A 19,586-nucleotide genomic window follows, 5' to 3' on the forward strand; every position below is an offset into this window, starting at 1 on the left:
ATGAGAAACCATGGGTGGAAGAAAGAGAAACCAGCACTGAACCCAGAAAACAAAGAGCACCCCCCCACCTTCGAATCTCCTAATTATCTACTGACCCTAAGCAATGGATTCGACACCTTGTATTTAGAACTCATTATATTTGGCCAAAAGACCCTTTAGAGCAATTCAACAAAGACCCATTTGCCAATCAAACCACTTTTGCTTGTTTCAATGAACCAAGATTAATTTCTGAGCTGTCCTCACTGTAGATTCATAAATTAGTCATCTCTCAAGCAGTCAACCTAATAAATGGAGGGCCAGTAACAATGCTGGTGGCCATGAGTGCAGCCCTAGCACAGGGGGTTAGCAAATGATGGTGCTGTCATTGTGGGGCTGAGATTTGGCTGTCCCAGGGGTTCTCCAAGTGCTCTAATCTAGCTAGCTTGTCTCATCTGAGCCACTGGGGGGAGTCGGGAGTTAAAGCTGGCTGGCTAGATTTCTCTTTTGTTACAGGAAATAGCCTGAGGAAAATTGAGAGCCCAGATCAGGTAACAAATACCTTCCTTAGCATGTAATTACCCAAGGATCTAAGGGGTTCAGATGAATTTTGCTCCCACAAATAGGGGTGTCCTATTGTCGACTATTCTATTGGAGTACTCAGATAAGCTAATGAGAGTATAACGTGAGCACTTGAGTTCCTTTTGTTTCTTTTCTTTTTTTTTTTTTGGAGACAGAGTCTCACTCTGTCGCCCAGGCTGGAGTGCAGTGGCACCATCTCGGCTCACTGCAAGCTCCGCCTCCTGGGTTCACGCCATTCTTCTGCCTCAGCCTCCCGAGTAGCTGGGACTACAGGCACCCACCACCATGCCCGGCTATTTTTTTTTTTTTTTTTGTATTTTTAGTAGAGACAGGGTTTCACTGTGTTAGCCAAGATGGCCTCGATCTCCTGACCTCATGATCTGCCTGCCTCTTTAGACCACATATAATGATTACCAATATTGGAATGGCGAGGTCTTTCCATAAATCTAAGCCTGTGACCATTCACAAAACAAGCACTGCTAAGCAGTTACTATGTGCATCAAACTCCACCAAGAAATCTTAGTCCCTGTATCTGTTGTGTTCACAGTCTACGTGGGAAAGATGGACTCTTTGAAACTGTAATGCAGTATGAGAGAGCTACAGTGACGTCTCCACTCCCATACCCCTGACAAGTGGTACTGGGGAAGTGTGGGCATGCAGTGCTCTGAGAAGGCATCTCAAGAAGATGATCCTGGAGCCACGACATTGAAGAAATGGGGCTTAAGATGGCAGCAGATGAGGTCTGGCATTCCATGAAGGGGCCACCAGGAGTAAAGGTACAGAGGTGGGGACTTGTAAGATTCAGGGTGGGAGGAAGTTAGAGGACTGGCCAAGTGTGTAGAGATGAGGCTGAAGAAGGACCTGAGTATGGTGGGTGGCAGAAGCACTTGAATGTCAAGCCAGGAGGTGTAGATGGTATCTGTGAGGCAGGAGGGAGCCATGGGAGGTTCTTAGGCAGGGGGATGATGCTGTGAAAGCAGTGTGGGTTTGATAGCCTCTTTGTAGTTGGAAGATGAATAGAACTAGGTGCAACAAGACGAGAGAGACAGTGACACAGAGACAGGAAGAGAGACATGGAGGATGGGCATTGCAGAAAAACAAACCCTAGGGGATCTTTGTAGCTGTCAACTCGGTGACAAGGTTGCGGATAAATGAGCTGACTGTAGAATTGTAGAGAAAGCTAGACATTCAAGAGGTATTTCAGCAGAATGAGCAAGAATCCACATCTGACTGGGTAGGAGGCAAAGGAGGAGGACTTTCAGATAACAGGGGGCCTGCAATACAGATGGATAGAGGCTATTTTGACAGGCGTGGGGACTTTTGGGAGAAAAAGGTGTTTGAGGATATGCTTTCGATACATAACAGTCCTACTCTGGGCAAAAATGGCTGGCTAAAATGGTACCACATTCTCTAGGGTCAGTACAGCCTGTGTCTCCATGACTTTACCACCAGATGGCGCACACGTACTGGGAAGGGGGTGATGTGGCCGGTTAACAGAGGTCAGAGGAAATCAATCAATCATCGTTGCCGACGACAGAGGGAGCCAAATTGGGATATAGAGACGGGAGGAAGGAGTAATTTGACTGTACGACACAAGACGTGCCTGTACACAGTAGGTTTCAAGAGTTCTCACGACAGTCTGATAACCATGTCCATGCATCAGTACTGTTGGTGAGAGCTCCCGGCTGAAACTGTATATTCAGGACACATTAACCGTGGCCAAGGCTCTCATTATGGTGATTAGATTGGGGTGTCCTGCAAGAGTTCCACAGACGCCCTATGGATAAAGTTCCTCTCATATGAATCCATAGACTCGCCTGCAATACCTAGTAAATGCAGATACCCAGGCCCCATCTGGGGTTCCTAATTCAGTTTGGATTTAGAGTGAGGCCCAAGAATCTGCATTTTTATCCAAGCATCATAGATGACTGGAATGCAGGTGGTCATGGGCCCTCTGATGTGGTGTGAAAATTTTCGGGGGAAAGAATCAGTCACCATCAGCAGATCCTTAGAGGGGTTCTTGACCCTAAAAAGGTCCAGAGCTGCTAGTCTTAAGACAAGAGTAAAAAGTCTAGGCTAGAATTGGGGATGGAAGAGTGGGAGGGCCACACCCCACCTGGGGAGAGGCAAGTGAGAGAAGAGGCACCAGGAAAGAGAGAGTTGGCAGAAGACACGTGGAGGAGGAAATCCAGCAGGTCTAACGCCCCGCAGCTAGATGAGGAGAGAATTTCAGAAGAGAAAGCCCCAGAGAGCTCAGCAGTCCGGGCAGACATAAAATGTGCTGAGGCATAGGGAGCTATGGTGATGGCGGGATGCCCTCCTGTCCTCTCAGAATGCCAGCCTGGCTCTCCAGGGGCCTGACATCTGGAAGAGCTCCCACATGTGTCAAATAATGTCAAATGTCATGATGTGTGCCAACTGGGTGTTTAGAAAACTGTTTCTCAGCTCCTGACCCTTCTCCCTTTCTTGAATAGCGCATCCTCAAGGAATATGTGCAGACATCCACGATCATGCTAATAGTGCATGCAGGGCTGGTGTCCTGGGCCTGCCACCCATGCAGGTGCATAGGGTTTCACCTCACAAGGGGGCTTCAGGTGTGGGCTTAATGCTCTGCGGTCGCCATCTAGAAATTCCCAGTGATCTTGTCTTTGAATTTGTGTTTTGTAAGTGAAGTCCAATGGGTCAATAAAGTATACACAGAGGGCTTGGTGGGGTCCCAACTCCCACCACCTTCCTAGGAACTGCCACCTGCTCCCTTGCCCCATGATGTGTCCTCTGTACTCCTTGCTCCCTCAGTAACTTCTGCCACCTTCCACTCTGGTAGGGGCTGGGGCACAAGTGCAGGAAAGGTGGGGCTGAGTGGTGCCCTGCATGCCCGAGTCACAGGGCAGGACCCCTGGTGCCTGTGAGGGTCTGTACTTGCCCCATAAGTATTCTATGCTTCACGGAGTATGACATTAGGTAGCAGATAAAAACTCACACCAAAACAGATCAAGACTGTGGAAGAAAGAAGAAAGCCTTTTTCCTGCTTCTTTTGGACAAGAAACCCTGCATTTTCAGTTTGCACTGGGCTCTGCAAATTATGTAGCTCATGCTAACTGTACCCATCCCACACTCCTAACCAGAATCGATTAAAATTGGGTGGATGCTTGAAAGAGCTGAGCCACTTAGATATTTTTTTTCCCTTGAAATCTAAAATTGGCTCACAATGCCCCTAGTTATGTAAACTTGAGGTCTGTGATGGCCATGAACACCAAAAACAAATCAGTCTGCAGAGAGAAGTGCCAGTTCCAGTCAATTAGTGCTGGCTTTCTGGAACAGCAGAAAAGAATGCTATGAGGCTGTGCTCAGCAGCATTGATCTGTGATTGATATTTGCCTAGGTATAGAATGAGAGACTAGTGACACGTATCATAACTGGGTTAGGGTCACTTGGCTGCAAGGAGAATGTGTAGTGCTTCTGCCCCAATACGCAGTTCAGTAACATGATGATTTAGATATTTTCTAACAGATACACATGAAGAGGATGCAGTGAGTGAAGAATAACCCAATAACATGGCTTCTTCGAGAACCTGCTCTCCCAGAAGATATGCTTCTGGGTTCCCAAGGAAATCTGGGCTCCAGAGTAAGATGCATTCAGAAAAGCATGTGTTGTTTGACAAACTCTGTACTAGCAAAATAACTAATTACTCTAGCTAGGGGATTACCCTCACAATCCACCTGAGATGTTAAAGGTTGCACAGAATCACATAGCATCTGTCCTGACTGCCATAGCAGCAACAGCTGGGCAAGGAAGAGGACTGGGAGCCGGGTTACCTGGTCACAGCTGGACTAGCCTCAAGTTATGAGTGCCTGCTTTTTCAAAGATGAATCCAGTGGAAAGCTAAATCTTGCTCCCAGTCCTCAAGCCCAGGTTCTGCTCTGGCACATCTTCCTGCCAGGCATCCTCTTAGGGCTCGAGACCACTGCTCTGTGTCCACCCTCTGAAGCTACCCAGTTCATTCCTGGGTCCTGTCGCTCACCCTCCTGCCCACTACCCTGCCCCCAATCCAGGCCTCGTGGTCTATCCCAAAGGATCCTCTCACTTTGCAACTTGTACTTTTCACATCTAATTTTAATTGAAGAACTTTCTGTGCAAAAGGAGGCCCAATTTCAAGCTGGCATGAAAGGAGAAGGTGCTGTCTTTTGAAAAGCACTTCGAAGTGCTAAAGAAAAACCTACTCAACCCACTTCCAGCGCGGACGTCATTCCCCACTCTCTGCCAATCTCTGCTAAGTGGTCTCAATAGCTCCGTCCCGTGCATTCACTGTACAGCCTGGCTCTCAGGTCTATCACTATTAAAAAAATCAAAAAGGAAGGGGCTTTTCCTGTGCCTCTCAACAGGCTTTTGTGCCTGTAATTCCATCCATCCATTTCTCTAGCACTCATTACTGTCGCATGTAACTCTGAAAAAGGACTTCAAGAGATGGAAGAAAGATGCTTAAGCTACAAGAGTTTCAGAATAAAGGACCAAGCTGTTCTGAAGATCTTTAATTTTCAGTGAGGGCCGGAATATGACTTGAGTTATTCAATTAGCATTTCCCAAGAAGCCACAGGATTATAGTTTTTCTCTCTGAGGCCAAAATAAGTGAAAGAGAGTCAGACTCGGATTTGGGATTCCTGAGGGGAGTTTCTTTCTTACCATCTCACCTCCATTCACATACTCATATACCCATAGGTTTATTCACTCAGCAAACTCACATTGCTCTCCTAATGCAAGGCAGGTAATGAGAGGGAGGTGGGGGAAATACCGTGGAAAAAGGCTAGGCTTCCTACAACCTGATGCAAACTGTGCAGGGTTTCTTAACCCTGAGAAGCTCCAGCCCGGCCTCCCCAGAGACTGGGACCATCAACTGAGAGATCCAGCAAAAGCTTCGGGTGGCTTCAAGGTCTCATGGTAATGTTTTAGAGTCAGAGCGGACTGCTCTAGCACTCCACAACATATAGTTTGGGCCACCACACCTGGCCAATCTGGCCAATAAGTACTTCTGATAAAAGAACTGTATCAATTAGCAAGGTCTTTGCCCTTCCTTTTTTTCCCCTTTTAAAAACTAATGGGAATAAGAAAAACATCTATGGCTCTGGTTCAAGGTACTACACATTTCTAATTACCCAAGCCCTAGTTATTTTCCATGGCTATATTTCTATGGCAATACTGAAAATATTATTTTTCATAATCATATTACAATGGGTTTTCAGCTCATTAAAAACATCTGGTAAAAGTAAACCAACATGTATTTTTATAACATAAAGTGTCCCTAGGTGTTCATTCCGCCACGGGCCTTCGGCGGCACAAGTCCTTGTCGTGTGAGCGGCTCTGCTCAGCGGCCGGCCTACCTGTGAGGCAGATGCCCTTGGTGCTGTTGCAGAGGTCCACCATCACTCGGATCTGCAGGGGAGAGAGGGTCATCAGAGCAGACAGTGGGCAGCAGGCCCTGGGCTCACCCTTTATTCAGACGAGCAGAAAGCAATTATAAAAAGTCACCAAGTAACTTTAGGAGAACTCGCAGAAGTTCAAGGAAAACGCAGTGACGTCCCACCTAGTGATGCCGCCGTCAACAACGAATCGCACACAATGGGGATTTCATGAGATTACAATGGAGCTGAAAACCTCATTTGTCCAGTCACGGGGTAATGTCTTGGTGCAATGCGTGACTTCGTGTTTGCGGTGATGCTGGTATAAACAAACCTATCGCACTGCAGATTGTAAAAAGCATAGCACGTACAATTATGTATGGTACATAATATTTGATCATAAATGACTATTACTGCTTTATGCATTTACTATGTTATACTTTTTAAAATCTTTTTAAAAAGTTTCCAGCTGACATCTTGACTTCACCATATTTTGTATTGTTATTATAGACTGTACTCCTTCTACTTAGAAGAAAAAAGTTAACTGTGAAACCGCCTTAGGCAGGTCTTCAGGAGGCATTCCAGAAGGAGGCACTGTTATCACAGCTCCATGCATGTTATTGGCCCTGGAAACCCTCCAGTAGGACAAGATGTGGAGATGGAACACAGTGATATTGATGATCCTGACCCTGTGTAGACCTAGGCTAATGTATGAGTTTGTGTCTTCATTTTTAACAAAAAAGCTTAAAAAGTAAACAAACAAACAAAAACCACCAAATTTTAAAAATAGAAAAAAGCTTACATAATAAGGATATAAAGTATTTTTGTAGATCTGTACGATGTGTTTGTGATGTAAGTGTTATTACGACTCAAAAAGTAAAAGAAATTAAAATTTTATCAAGTAAACATGTCACAGTAAGCTAAGGTTAATTTGTTGAAGAAAGAAAATATCTTAAAATAAATTTGGTGCAGCCTAAGTGTACAGTGTTTACAGAGTCTACAGGGGTGTACAGTCATGTCCTGGGCCTCCACATTCACTCACCACTCACTCACTGACTCACCCAAAGCTACCCCAGTTCTGTAGCTCCATTCATGGTAAGTGTCCTATACAGGTGAGCCATTTTAAATCTTTTATACTGTTGTTTTGTGGTACCTTTCCTATGTTTAGATACACAAATATTCACCACTGTGTTACTGAATGCCTACAGCATTCAGTACTGTAACGTGTTGTACAGGTTGGTAGCCTAGGAGCAATAGGCTTTTCCACATAGCTGAGGTGTGTTGTAGGCTGTGGCATCTAGTTTCGTGCGAGTACACACCATGATGTTTACACAACGAAATTGCCTAATGACATATTTCTTAGAATGTATCCCTGTGGTTACATGACATATGACTGTAGTTAACACAACACTTGAAAGAAACCCTTAAAAGATCTAAGAATATTTGCTATCAGCAGCTTATCTATCAACATCATCAACAGACTATCCTTGAATTTCTATAGAATTCTGACAGAGGATGACGAGGGAATTGCCAAATCCAACTTTCACCACCATAATGAGCCCGCCCCCACAGCATCTGAAGGGCTCAATTTTTGGGTCTGAATAAAAGAGATGGTGAGCCTAGTGGTTGGGAGGAAGCACCTACTAACTGGGTGAACACAGATGAAGTACTTAACCTCTTGGAACTCTGATCTCCTCCTCTGAATAATATAAGCACCTGGCCTTGAGGATTGCACCTGCTCGGCACCTGGCACGTGGAAACTGCCCCTGGGTGGCAGTGATTCTCATGCCATGTGGACACTCCCCACTGGATGACCACCTGTGGCAGGTGGTCACTGCAGCATGGCATTAGCCTGATGTTTTCAAAACCAATGGGAATAAGGAAAACATCTGACTGCCTCACACCCACTGTATACCCCTTCCCATTCTCCACACTGCTCCAACGAGCTTCAGAAAAAACAAATCTGACTGTGCTAAATTCATAGGCTGATACTGAAAGATCTCTAAGATAAATGAAAAAATGCAAATATAGAGCAGCACATATAACATACTTTTGTTCATGTAAAACAGTGCCGCACACAGAAATTCTTCTATATGTTTGTCTCTTGCTGCTTTTAAGATAATCTCTTTATCTTTCCAGAATATTTGTGTAGATTTAGAAAACCTCAAGTGAGGGGAAAATGGAGGGCCAGGGTGGAAGGGAGCTGTACTAAACATGATACAATCTTTGTCTTTTTCAAAAATTTCACTGATTACTCTTTCCATTAAACTACTTTTCAAAATGCCATGTTTTGATGTGTGGGGAAAATAATTTTTGTATTGTATCTAGATTTATTCTGTTTGTTAGGAGATCCAGAGGAAAACTTATATTGTATTTACTTTTTGTCAAGTATGTCAACAGCTATTTATTGCCTGCTTTAGAAACTTATTACGAAACATTCATACACATCACACATGTAGAAAATGTGGGCTTGGTGTGGTGGGTCATGTCTGTAATCCCGGTGCTTTTGTAGGCCGAGGTGGGAAGATTGATTTGAACCCAATCAGCCTGGGTAACATAGTAAGACCCTTTCTCCATAAGAATTTAAAAATTAGCTGGATGTACTGGCATGCACCTATAATCCCAGCTACTTAGGAGGCTGAGGTGAGAGGATTGTTTGAACCCTGGAGGCTGAGGCTGCAGTGAGCAATGATCCCACCACTGCACTCCAGCCTGGGAGACAAAGCAAGACGCTGTCTCAAAAAAAAAAAAGGAAAAGAAAGAAAGAAAAAAAATGTGTACAGAGAATTTAACGATGAATAATATGACAAACACATATATATGAAATGAAAGTTTACCAATGCCTTGGAAGACTTCTGGATGTCCCCTCACCCCCAATAGCTCTCTGAGTTGGAGTGCACTTATCCATCTTATTCAGATAAGAAAATAGAGGCTTAGAGAGATGCCATCATTTACTCAAAATCACACAGCTTGCTGGTAGAAGAATGGGACTCAACTCCAGGTTTCCTGATTCCAGATCCACTCTACTTTCTATTATGGCTCTGGTGATTATCTTAACATCACCAGACAGAAAAAAAAATTGATTCACTGCCTTTAGTCATTTTCATAAATGAATGTAATCAGCTGCACTAGGAACAAAATTTATTGTCTTAAAAAATGTGTAATTGCCCATTGGGAGGGCCAGAAAAGACTTCACAGTGGCTTCATCTGTTGCCTGGGGGATCACAGCAGAAGGGGTGGGTGGAAACAACAGCAGCATCAATAGGGAAAATTAGCCTTTCTGTTTGGTACTAATCACTGATCTGGGGAAGGTGCAGCTTCTGTAAAAACTATGAAGCAGTTTTCATTTCCTGACCTTTTGGTTTCATTTGTATACTAAATGTCAATTTAGATATTTACCAGTAAATTATGTTAATCTTTACTCAAGAATAGTCTTTTAACGAAATTGGGCTGTGTATATAAGATTGTATTGAGATGAAACATATGATATGAAAAGGTGTGGCCATAAAGTTAGAAACTTTTTTCTGGTCATAATGATTAAAAATTGGAATCAAAATAAGAAAACTCCCAATTAGAAGTCACAAAATCTAGATGGTCAAATTAAGGAGTCATATTTGGCATAAAGGTCCTCTTAAGTCTTGAGGTAGGTCTTGAGAAGGTTGAAGCTGGAAGAGTCCTTAGAGGTCATTGTCCTGGGGGTACTGGGCATGACCCATCCATGTTGTGGCCCTGCCCCCGCACCTTGTAGGGCATCTCCCAGTGCTCTCCCCTCCCTGCCCATCACTGTCACTCTGCTCCAGTCATACTGGCCTCGTCGCTGGTCTTGGCAGTGCCTAGTGTGCTGTGCCGCACATCTTTACATGGTGAGCTTCACTGATGCCTCAAGTCAGGCTTTCCTGGCTCTCAACTGAAGGGAGCCCAGACAGCCACTCCCCATCACCTCATCTGGCCTTTTGTCTTTGTAGCACTTATCATTATTCAGTATAGTTGACCTTGAATGATATAGGTTTGCACTGTGTGGGTCCACTTGTACACGAACTTTTATCGGTAAATATAGCCAGTTCTCCATATACACAGGTTCTGCATCCACAACCAAACATGGATCAAAAATACAGTATTTGAGGGATGCGAAACTCTCAGAAATGGGTGGCTGACGTTTCACATATGTGGGTTCCACAAGACCAGCGTCAGGAACTTGAGCGTGTGCGGATTTTGGTATTCACGGGTGTCCTGGACCCAATCCCCCACAGATACCGAGGAATGACTGTATTATCTTGCTTACATATTTATTACCTACTCCTGCTCCCCAGAGAAAGGAAGCATTTTGAGAGCAGAAACACTTCTTTGTTTTGTCTGCATCTCCTGTACTATGATTTGAATATGTCCTCCCAAATGCACGTGTTGGAAACATAATCCCCAACATAACAGTGTTGGGAGGTGGGGCCTAAAGGAAGACATTTAGGTCTGCAGAACTCCACCCTCATGAATGAATTAACGCTGATTATAAGAGGGCTTGAGTTCACTCTCTTACCCTTTTGCCTTCTGCTGTGGAATGATGCAGGAAGAAGGCCCTCACTAGATTCTGGTCCCTCAATCTTGGACTTCCAAGCCTCCAGAATTATGAGAAATAAATTTCTGTTCATTATAAATTACCCAATCTGTGGTTTTCCATTACAGCAGCACAAAAGAGACTAAGGTACCCTGTGTCTAGAATAGTGCCCGGTCCCAGGCCTGGAACTTCTCTGCTGAGAAGTGGTTCAAGTGGGAAAGCACATCAACCGTCTCTAAGGGAGAGTTTCCCTGAGAGAAGATGACAATAAATTGCTAATCAGTTCATGATATGAGGATCTGGTGGTGCTGGGGAGAGGGTGGGTGAGGCACAGGAAAAAGTCCAACCCAGCCACGCTAGCATGGAGGACAGACTTAGTGGGAACGATGGGCTGTCAACCTGAGTGCAAGACAATAAACAGTAGCCCCAAGAGCTCAGGATGAATGCACTGTTGGCTGTAAGCATCACTGAGGGGTGAGAATTTTCTCCCAGAAGAAACACTGGGGCCCATCAGGTTCATCTCCCGGGTGGGAAGATCAATGCAGCAACAGACAGGGACACATTACATTGCATGGGGACTTGTTTTCAGCATTGAATGTTTGGTAGCTGCTATGGTTTGAGTGTCCCTTCTAAAACTCATGTTGAAACAATCCTTACTGTGGCAGTATTGAGAAATGGGGCCTTTTAAGAGGTTATTGGATCATGAGGGCTCTGCCCTCAAGAATGGATTAATCCATTCGTGGATTAATGGGCTATCATGGTAGTGGAACTGGTGGCTTCATGTGAAGAGGAAGAGAGTCCTGAGTGAGCACACTTCAATCCCTTGCTATGTGATGCTCTGTCTCACTTGGGACTCTTCAGCGAATCCTCACCAACAAGAAGGCTGTCACCAGATGCAGCCCATCAACCCTAGACTTCTCAGTCTCTGTCACTGTAAAAGATAAATTCCTGGCCAGGTGCAGCGGCTCATGCCTGTAGTCCCAGCACTTTGGGAGGCCAGGGTGGGTGGATCACCGAGGTCAGGAGTTCGAGACCAGCCTGGCCAATATGGTGAAACCTTGTCTCTACTAAAAATACAAAAAAATTAGCTGGGTATGGTGCCACGCTCCTGTAATCCCAGCTACTTGGGAGGCTGAGGCAGGAGAATTGCTTGAACCCATGAGGCAGAGGTTGCAGTGAGCTGAGAGGTTGCAGTGAGCTGAGATCAAGCCACTGCACTCCAGCCTGGGCAACAGAGTGAGACTCCATCTTGAAAAAAACATCCTTTTCTTATAAATTATCCAGTTTCAGGTATTCTGTTATAATAAACAGAAAGTGGACTAATACAATAGCGTTAGGGGAAAAGATAGCACAAATGGGCCCTACTGGTAGCCTGACCAGCTTTTCCAGTTTTTTCTCTGAAAAGGGAACTATTCTCACTGGATTAGTGGAACTCTTGGAGATCTTGGCCAAGGAAGAGGCCCCAGGAGAAAAAGAACAGACTTCTTGCTAACCTGGCATCAGATGGCTTGAGCTTGTTTTAATTCAAACTAAATAGAGATGGGACATAATTTGGCAGTATCTGTTAAAAAGAAAATGCTATAAATTAGGAATCCCACTGGGAAGAGTATACAAGGATATCTGGACAAAAATGCTCAATGCAACATTGTGTGGCAGAACATGCAAAGGTTTGTCAATAAGGGTCTTGTTGAACAAATTTTAAAGGATGACGTAGATCTATATGTACTATTGGAAAGACAACCTTGGCATGGTGTTAAGTGACAAAAGCAAAGTGCAGCCCAAGCCACACAATGCAACACAACTTTTTGGTTGAAAAAGAATTCCTAGATGTTTCTGTATAAGTACACAAAAAAACCTGGGAGGCTCATGAACCCAACCAACTAATATTCTTCCCCCTAGAGACAGAGACTAGGGAATAAGAAAGGGATACTTTTTTTTTTAAATTTTTTATTTTTTGAGATGGAGTCTCACTCTGTTGCCCATGCTGGAATGCAGTGGCACCAACTTGATTCACTGCAACCTCCGTCTGCCAGGTTCAAGCAGTTCTCCTGCCTCAGCCTCCCAAGTAGCTAGGACTATAGGTGCACACCACCACACCCAGCTAATTTTTGTATTTTTAGTAGAGACGGGATTTCACCATGTTGGCCAGGCTGGTCTGGAACTCCTGACCTCAGGTGATCTGCCCACCTCAACCTCCCAAAGTGCTGGGATTACAGGCCTGAGCCACTGTACCTGGCAGATTTTTTTTCCCCACTCTTTAATTTAGATGGTTGTAAAGGTATGTTGGAATAATAAGTGATTTTTTTTACTTTGCTGTGTTTTTAGTAATCCAGAGAGAATGGAAAGCATGTTAGTGTTGTGTGAACCCAAACATCATATTCTCACAATTACACCCATCACTTGAAATTACTTGAATAGATCTCTGTTGTTTCTAGGCAAATGAACAGAATGAACTAGAACTCTTGTAAAGTCCAGTGATTTTCAAATTGTTCATCAGCCATGAGACTTTTCTTTTTCTTATACAAGTACCAAATCCCAAAATATAAAGCAAATAAAAATGGAGCTTCCCTGGGTAAACAGGTGGGGTTGACCTTAGTTACTTGTCTGTAAAATGAGAGGGTTGGACAGGACAGATGATTTTCAGACTCTGATCCCGTCAGAGGATGCTGGGTAGGAGGTGGTGAGAAACACTCAGAGGATGTGGGGAGGAGGGATGAGAAAGCTGATGCCCAGAGAAGCCAGGGAGTAGCTGGTTTAGGCTCACCTAGCTGGCTTCCAGAGCTGAAACTATTTCCCCTTCATCTACTTTTTCTTTTTTATTCTTTTTTGGAGACAGTGGCTCGCTCTGTCACTGAGGCTGGAGTGCAGTGACGTGAACGTGGCTCACTACAGCTTTAACCTCCCAGGATCAGGAGATCCTCCTGCTTCAGCCTCCCAAGTAGCTGGGACTACAGACATGTGGCACCATACCTGGCTAATTTATTTACTTTTTGTAGTGATAGAATCTTTCTATGTTATCTAGGCTGGTCTTGAACTCCTTGGTTCAAGTAATCCTCCTGTGTCGGCCTCCCAAAATGCTGGGATTATAGACATGAGCTACTGCTACTTTTTTGTACTGCTCAGCCTTTGCAAAAGGAATTGTCTGAATTCAACTTGAAACACAGACTTTTGCTTTAGTGTACTTTTCATATAAACAAGATATTAAATTTTTACTAATAGATGTGTAATTTAAAATGTGCCAATTTCTGTGTGTAGGTGAAAGGCTTAAATAAAAAGCATGTCTTTCTCATCAGAATGAATAGAGCTAAATGTGGTAAGCTGCTACTGCTGATTGGAACTGGAAACCTCAGTGTTTGGCTGGCTGCTCTCTTGAACTCCCTTTCTCTCACCTTTTACTCTCAGGATGAATTCACGCAAAAGTAAGAGAGCAAACCTGCTCATTATCATCAGCTACTCTGGTTTGTGTGTTACTAAAACAATGAGGCCCGTCATGGTTTCTCTGAAGTTCTCCAAGCACAGGTTACAGTTTGCTGGCTGGAACACTGTTTAAATGCTAAGTCATCTTCCAGGTCTGATCTATTTTGTAACTTAAATTCCATATCTCTTAGAAAACTGAATCCTTTGTATGATCTCCTTAATTATGCAAACTGCTGTTATTATATGCATGCAAATGATCGTGTTAGAAAGAGATCCAGGAGCTGATAATTCACCTTACCATTGGCTGAGATTACTTGGACTGGAGAGATGGGGCTATGAATGTGGTGGCCCACCTGCTTGTCACTGGAGGGTTAGATCACAGATGTTGGAAGAATCCTTCATGGGATCTGAAGCTGGGGTCAGACTCCCTGGACTCATTTCTGGGAAAGGCAGGAATTCACACAGGGGCCAAGACTTGGTGAGGGCACTCTGCAAACACCAACGGGAATGTGGGTCTTGCCTTTGTTAAATGTAAATAAATAAAACTGGAGGCCACAGTTTAGTACCCAAGGCCAATTACTCATAGCCACATAACCAAAACTTAGCTCTTACTTATTCCCTGACCCCAAAACATAAACCTTCAACATAAACAAAACACTCAGTAAGCTTTTCATCTTATCAGCATGACTCAATGAAATTAAACCAATCGGCTATAGGCAAATCAGCTTACATAGTCATATGCCTTAAGAAAGAATATATGACATCCAATCCTGAAACAGGCCAAAACACTTTCTCCTTTATGCTCTTGAAACTGAGCTGTAACTGCTGTAAATTTGAGACTTTCTGCCACTTTCCAGTTTGAGGTCTCTTAGTTCATGAACATTTCTTTGTAGGCACAATAAACTCTTAAAATCCTAACTTGACCTAATTTTGATATCTTGTATGCAGCTGCTTGGAAACACAACGGTGAAATTCTGGGGTGTGACTCCTAGGCCCCAGCTCGTGTTGGGCCACAGCCATTAAACAGCTCAAGTGAGCCTGTCCAGCCATATTCTGCCATCCCACATCAGCAGCCTGGGGGGCAAGTGTTCATCAGTTCATCCTGCCAGGGATCTGCAGAGTCCAGCGGAATCTTTCTCAGCCTTCCAAAGAGCCCAGTCCCTACTGACTGCCCACTTCTGAGCCCAGCAGCCGCTCACTTTTTCGCTGTTATGCTGACTTCTCAACTAGGCTCTGAATAGTAGAGGCTATTTTGTCCCTTTTCTGTTTGCCACATTCACTTATCCATTCCCTTTCTCAGCACCAGAATGGCATCAAGCACATAGTAGGTACTCAGAAAAGACTTCAGTATTGATTACTTGCTCAACTGGGAAGGGAATGTGCTCCTCAAGCAATGATAATATTCCTTTCAGACAGGCAGTCACTTTGTTTACAGAAACTGAAAATCTCTCATGGGATACCTGCTTCTCTTTGTGCCTGCTTGTTTAGGATAATTTTATTTTTGCAGCTACTCCAATAATCCCTAGAAAACAGGACCTTGGAGATGCTAGAGTTATCTAGTTAGGGTTCCTGAGACATGACTATTCCCTTCCTGTCTCTATCAACACCACAGCAAAACCAGAGACCATTGATGTGGCCTGGTCTGTAGGGCAATAATACACAAGCCTTTCACACTATCTTGAGTCAGGGCACTTGCGTGACTGCACCCAGGGCTGGTCCGGGCTGGGTCAGCCAGGCTGACACTGGGGTGCTGACGTGTAAAGGAGGCTAAGACATCACTGAAAATGCAATGCAATGGGGAAACCATAGTATTCACTAGATCTTCCTGCTTTGCTAAGTGGATTAGGATGGGGATGGAGGCCAGCCTACCTTTCAAGGGGTAGGGTTTATTCTCGAGTCATTTGTTTTGCTGAGTCGAGTCTGCAAAGCTGCGCTGAATTGGTGGAGACTGGGTGGAACCTCTAGCAGCGCTCCTTCCCACTCTGCCTCCATCATTGCCCTGATTCTCTAATAAAATCTTTTTTTTTCTCTCTAATAAAATCTTAAACAAATAATTACCAAGTGTTGGTTTGAAGTCCACCCACAAGCCCTGGCCAGCCCTCTTGCACGCAGGGCTATGGCAGTCACAGGAGCTGGGGCTCTGCTCAGGATTCCTCAGCAATCTCATTTGGAAGGGGCAGTTCCAGCAAATGCCTGCACGCCAATGTCTCTGGCAAAATTACTTTCAGTTGAAATCAGGGCTTTGGAGAAAAACTCCATGTGACAATGATTAACATTGGGAACATCTGAAAATGCATGGCTGAAGTCCCCGAAGGAGGATTTCCCCCACCAGGTGTTCTTCTTCAGGATCCAACCCCAGGTCAAGGGGAAGGCTGCATAAGCCAGCAGAGGCAGCAGATGGCCTGGGAGGTTCTTCTTACTAACCACAGCAAGATCCTGGACAGATTCCCAGCCTCTCTGATGAAATAGGAAATGCAATAGGAAAGGTGACAGTATTTACCCAGGGAGTGGCTATGAGGATTAAATTAAGAAGTCCTTATAAAAACAATCTTTGCATGTTTGTACTGTTATAGAAACACATTTGGTCATGATTTAAATGTCAATCAATTAATTCTGCTTTCTGAAAAATCCTCAATTCATACTTTTTTTTTCAGACAGGGTCTTACTCTGTTCTCCAGGCTGGAGTGCAGTGGCAGCCTCAACCTCCCAGGCTCAAGCAATCCTCCTGAGTGGCTGAGACCACAGTCACGTGCCACCATGCCTGGCTAGTTTTCAAATTTAATGTAGAGATAGGGTCTGCTTATGATGCCCAGACTGATCTCAAACACCTGGGCTCAAATAATCCTGCGTCAGCCTCCCACAGTCCTGGGATTACAGGTGTGAGCCACCTCGCTTATTTGAATTCAAGCTATTTTAATAAAGATATTCATGAAAGTCTAATCACCAGCTCAGTTTAACAACTGAATTCAAAATGTAATCTGAATAAATCTTACTGAGTAAGACTTATAGAAACCGCCAGGTGTAAACGGATAAGTGCCTTAATGCACTAACTGTAAGTTGTCATTGGTCATTATAACCACCTTCCTAAACCTTTCCCTTCTCCCACCTGGAGCCCTACAGGCTCCATCAAGCCCCAGGTTTTCAGCCTTGCCCAGTCTTCAGTTCAAGCAACCGCCACTCAGTAATGACAAGTCCTTGTGCTTTTCCCTCGGTTGCCTGGTTAGATGGCAGCTGCCAGCAGCAAGGCCTCCTTCTTGCATGAATTGGCTGACCCAGTTCCAGAACCAGAAATCCTGGGCCACTCCCAAAGGTGGCCTCCGACCGTGTTCTCCCAATATGGCTGTGTTTGGATTGTTCTTCCTCCTGGTCAGAAACAGGCACACACACAGTGACAACTTGACATTCTATCTGCTTAACTACTGCAGCTGACCCTGAGATAGTTCTTCCCGAGTCATAAAAAAGGAAGCATCTGTAAATCCATTTACTAATCTCACATCCTTGCCCTTACTTTATTTTTAAGAAGTCGTTTGGTAGTGAATTGCCTATTTGTAAGTCCTGCAACTTATTCTGGACAATTGTTTCTTAAAGGGGACAGGCTCTTTTTATCTCTGTTTTAAACACATACAAATGTAACAGGATAGCTTTCAACTGAAATTGTATGTATTTATGAGAAAATGCAGGTGAACATTTACCTGATCTTGAGATCTTGAGGTAGGAAAGAACATTCTATACATAAAAACAGAAGAAGAACCCACGAATAAAAGATTTTACAGATTTGACTACATGAAAATGAAAAATATCCAATCCTGTCCCAAAATGCCCATAAACAAAATGTAGATAACACCTTAGGCCAAAGGTGTAGTGTAAATATCATGGACTTTGGAGTCAGACATACTCTGAATTCCAGCTCCTTCACTCACTGGCTGTGTGACCTTGCACAGGATGTTCAACCTCTCCAAACCTCAATGACCTGTCTGTAAAATGGGAATAATGATGATGATAATAATAATAATAATAATAATGACTGCCTCACAGAGTTATCATCAGGATAAGATAAAGATCTTTTTGAAACACATACCTAATGCTGTTACCATAACACCTGGCATGTTGTACGTTCTCAATAAACATTATAATTGTTATTACAGGAAAAATATGGAAACGTGTATTATACACAAAAAACTAATAACTTTCCTATATAAAGAGCACTTGCAAATTAGTAAAAAAAGATTAAAAGCTCCAATTAAAAATAAATAAAATTAATGAAAAAATCTCATACAATGAAAAAAATTCAAATAACCAATGAATATATTTTTTAAAAATTACTGTCACCATAATGAAACACCTGCAGCCCCTTCTTGGTGTCAGTGATCCAATCCATCAGGAGTTGGGCTCTCCTCTTTGAAAAAAAAACTTTGAACTACCAAGACTCTAATACTTTTCCCAGCTAGTCTGGCTTAATTCCAGGCTGCTGATTCTCCAATTTTAGGGCCATTTGTTGAAGTACCAGCTTCACACTTGTATTTATCTTCTGTTGTTTTTGTGCTTTTATTTCTTATTTGACTGTTAAATAAGCAGTGGGACATTTTTGGCATGAGACTAGAATGTGTAGTTTCTGGGATGGTCAGCCATGTGGAACTTACTCTAGGCTATTTCTTCCCCTTGGTAATTAAAGGGGAATAATGAGGGAGAAAAATCAATTAATTGAAACCCACTCAGAAATAATACAAAAAAAATTAGTAGACAAAGACAATAAAATGGTTATTTTAATTAACCATTTTCCTATGTTCAAGAAGCTAGAGGAAAGATTGAACATGCTAGACAGAAATATAAATGATACAAAAACCACCCAACTCAAACTCTAAAAATGAAAACTACAATGTCTGATATGAAAAGTAAACTAGACCAGGTGCAGTGACTCACACCTGTAATCCCAGCACTTTGGGAGGCCAAAGCAGAAGGATCACTTGAGCCCAGGAGTTCAAGGCTGCAGTGAGCTATGTTGCACCATTACATTCCAGTCTGGGTGACAGAGCGAGATCCTGTCTCTAAAGAAAAAATAAGTACAGGACTTACTTTGGACAGGACTAAGGGCAAATTAGACATTGCAGATGAAAGGTTAGTGAACTGGAAGACATAGCAGTAGAAACTATCCAAAATGAAACACATGGAGAAGAAATGCTTTTTAAAAGTGAGCAGAGTATTAGTGAGCTATGGGACAACTTCGAGTAGCCCAATACCTGTGTAATTAGAGTCCAGTGCTGGCAGGGAGGACAGAAACATTTCTGAAGTACCAATGGCAAAAAAAATTCCAAAATTCAAGAAAAACTATAAACCCGTAGATTCAACAAGCTCAAGAAGCTCCAAAGATAAGAAACATGAAGAAACTGACATCAAGGCATATCATAATACAACTGTTTAAAACACATGATGAAGAGAAAATCTTAAAGGCAGCCAAAGGAAAAATGGCACATTCCACAGAGAGAAACACAGCTAAGGATAACAGCAGCCTTTTTCAATGGAAACAATGCAAGTGAGAAGATAGTAGAGTAACATTTTTAAGTGCTGAAAGAAAAACATTTTCTGTCTAGAATTCTATAGTCCAGATAATTTTCAAAAGCAAAGATAAAATAAAGAATCTTTGGACATTTTTGCATCTACCTGTATCGTGC

At 43.3% G+C, this 19,586-nt stretch overlaps 1 protein-coding gene across 1 annotated transcript in view; it reads right to left on the bottom strand.

The window, feature by feature from the left end:
• GLDN (gliomedin) overlaps positions 1–19,586 on the bottom strand; it is a 63,816-nt gene that overhangs the window by 22,172 nt on the left and 22,058 nt on the right. Inside the window, exon 2 of the mRNA XM_003266927.4 lies at positions 5,934–5,985. Within this exon, the coding sequence (XP_003266975.1) occupies positions 5,934–5,985 (52 nt within the window). The remainder of the gene's footprint in view (positions 1–5,933; positions 5,986–19,586) is intronic.

This window comes from Nomascus leucogenys, chromosome 6 (assembly GCF_006542625.1).
Source record: "Nomascus leucogenys isolate Asia chromosome 6, Asia_NLE_v1, whole genome shotgun sequence".
Lineage (NCBI taxonomy): Eukaryota > Metazoa > Chordata > Mammalia > Primates > Hylobatidae > Nomascus > Nomascus leucogenys.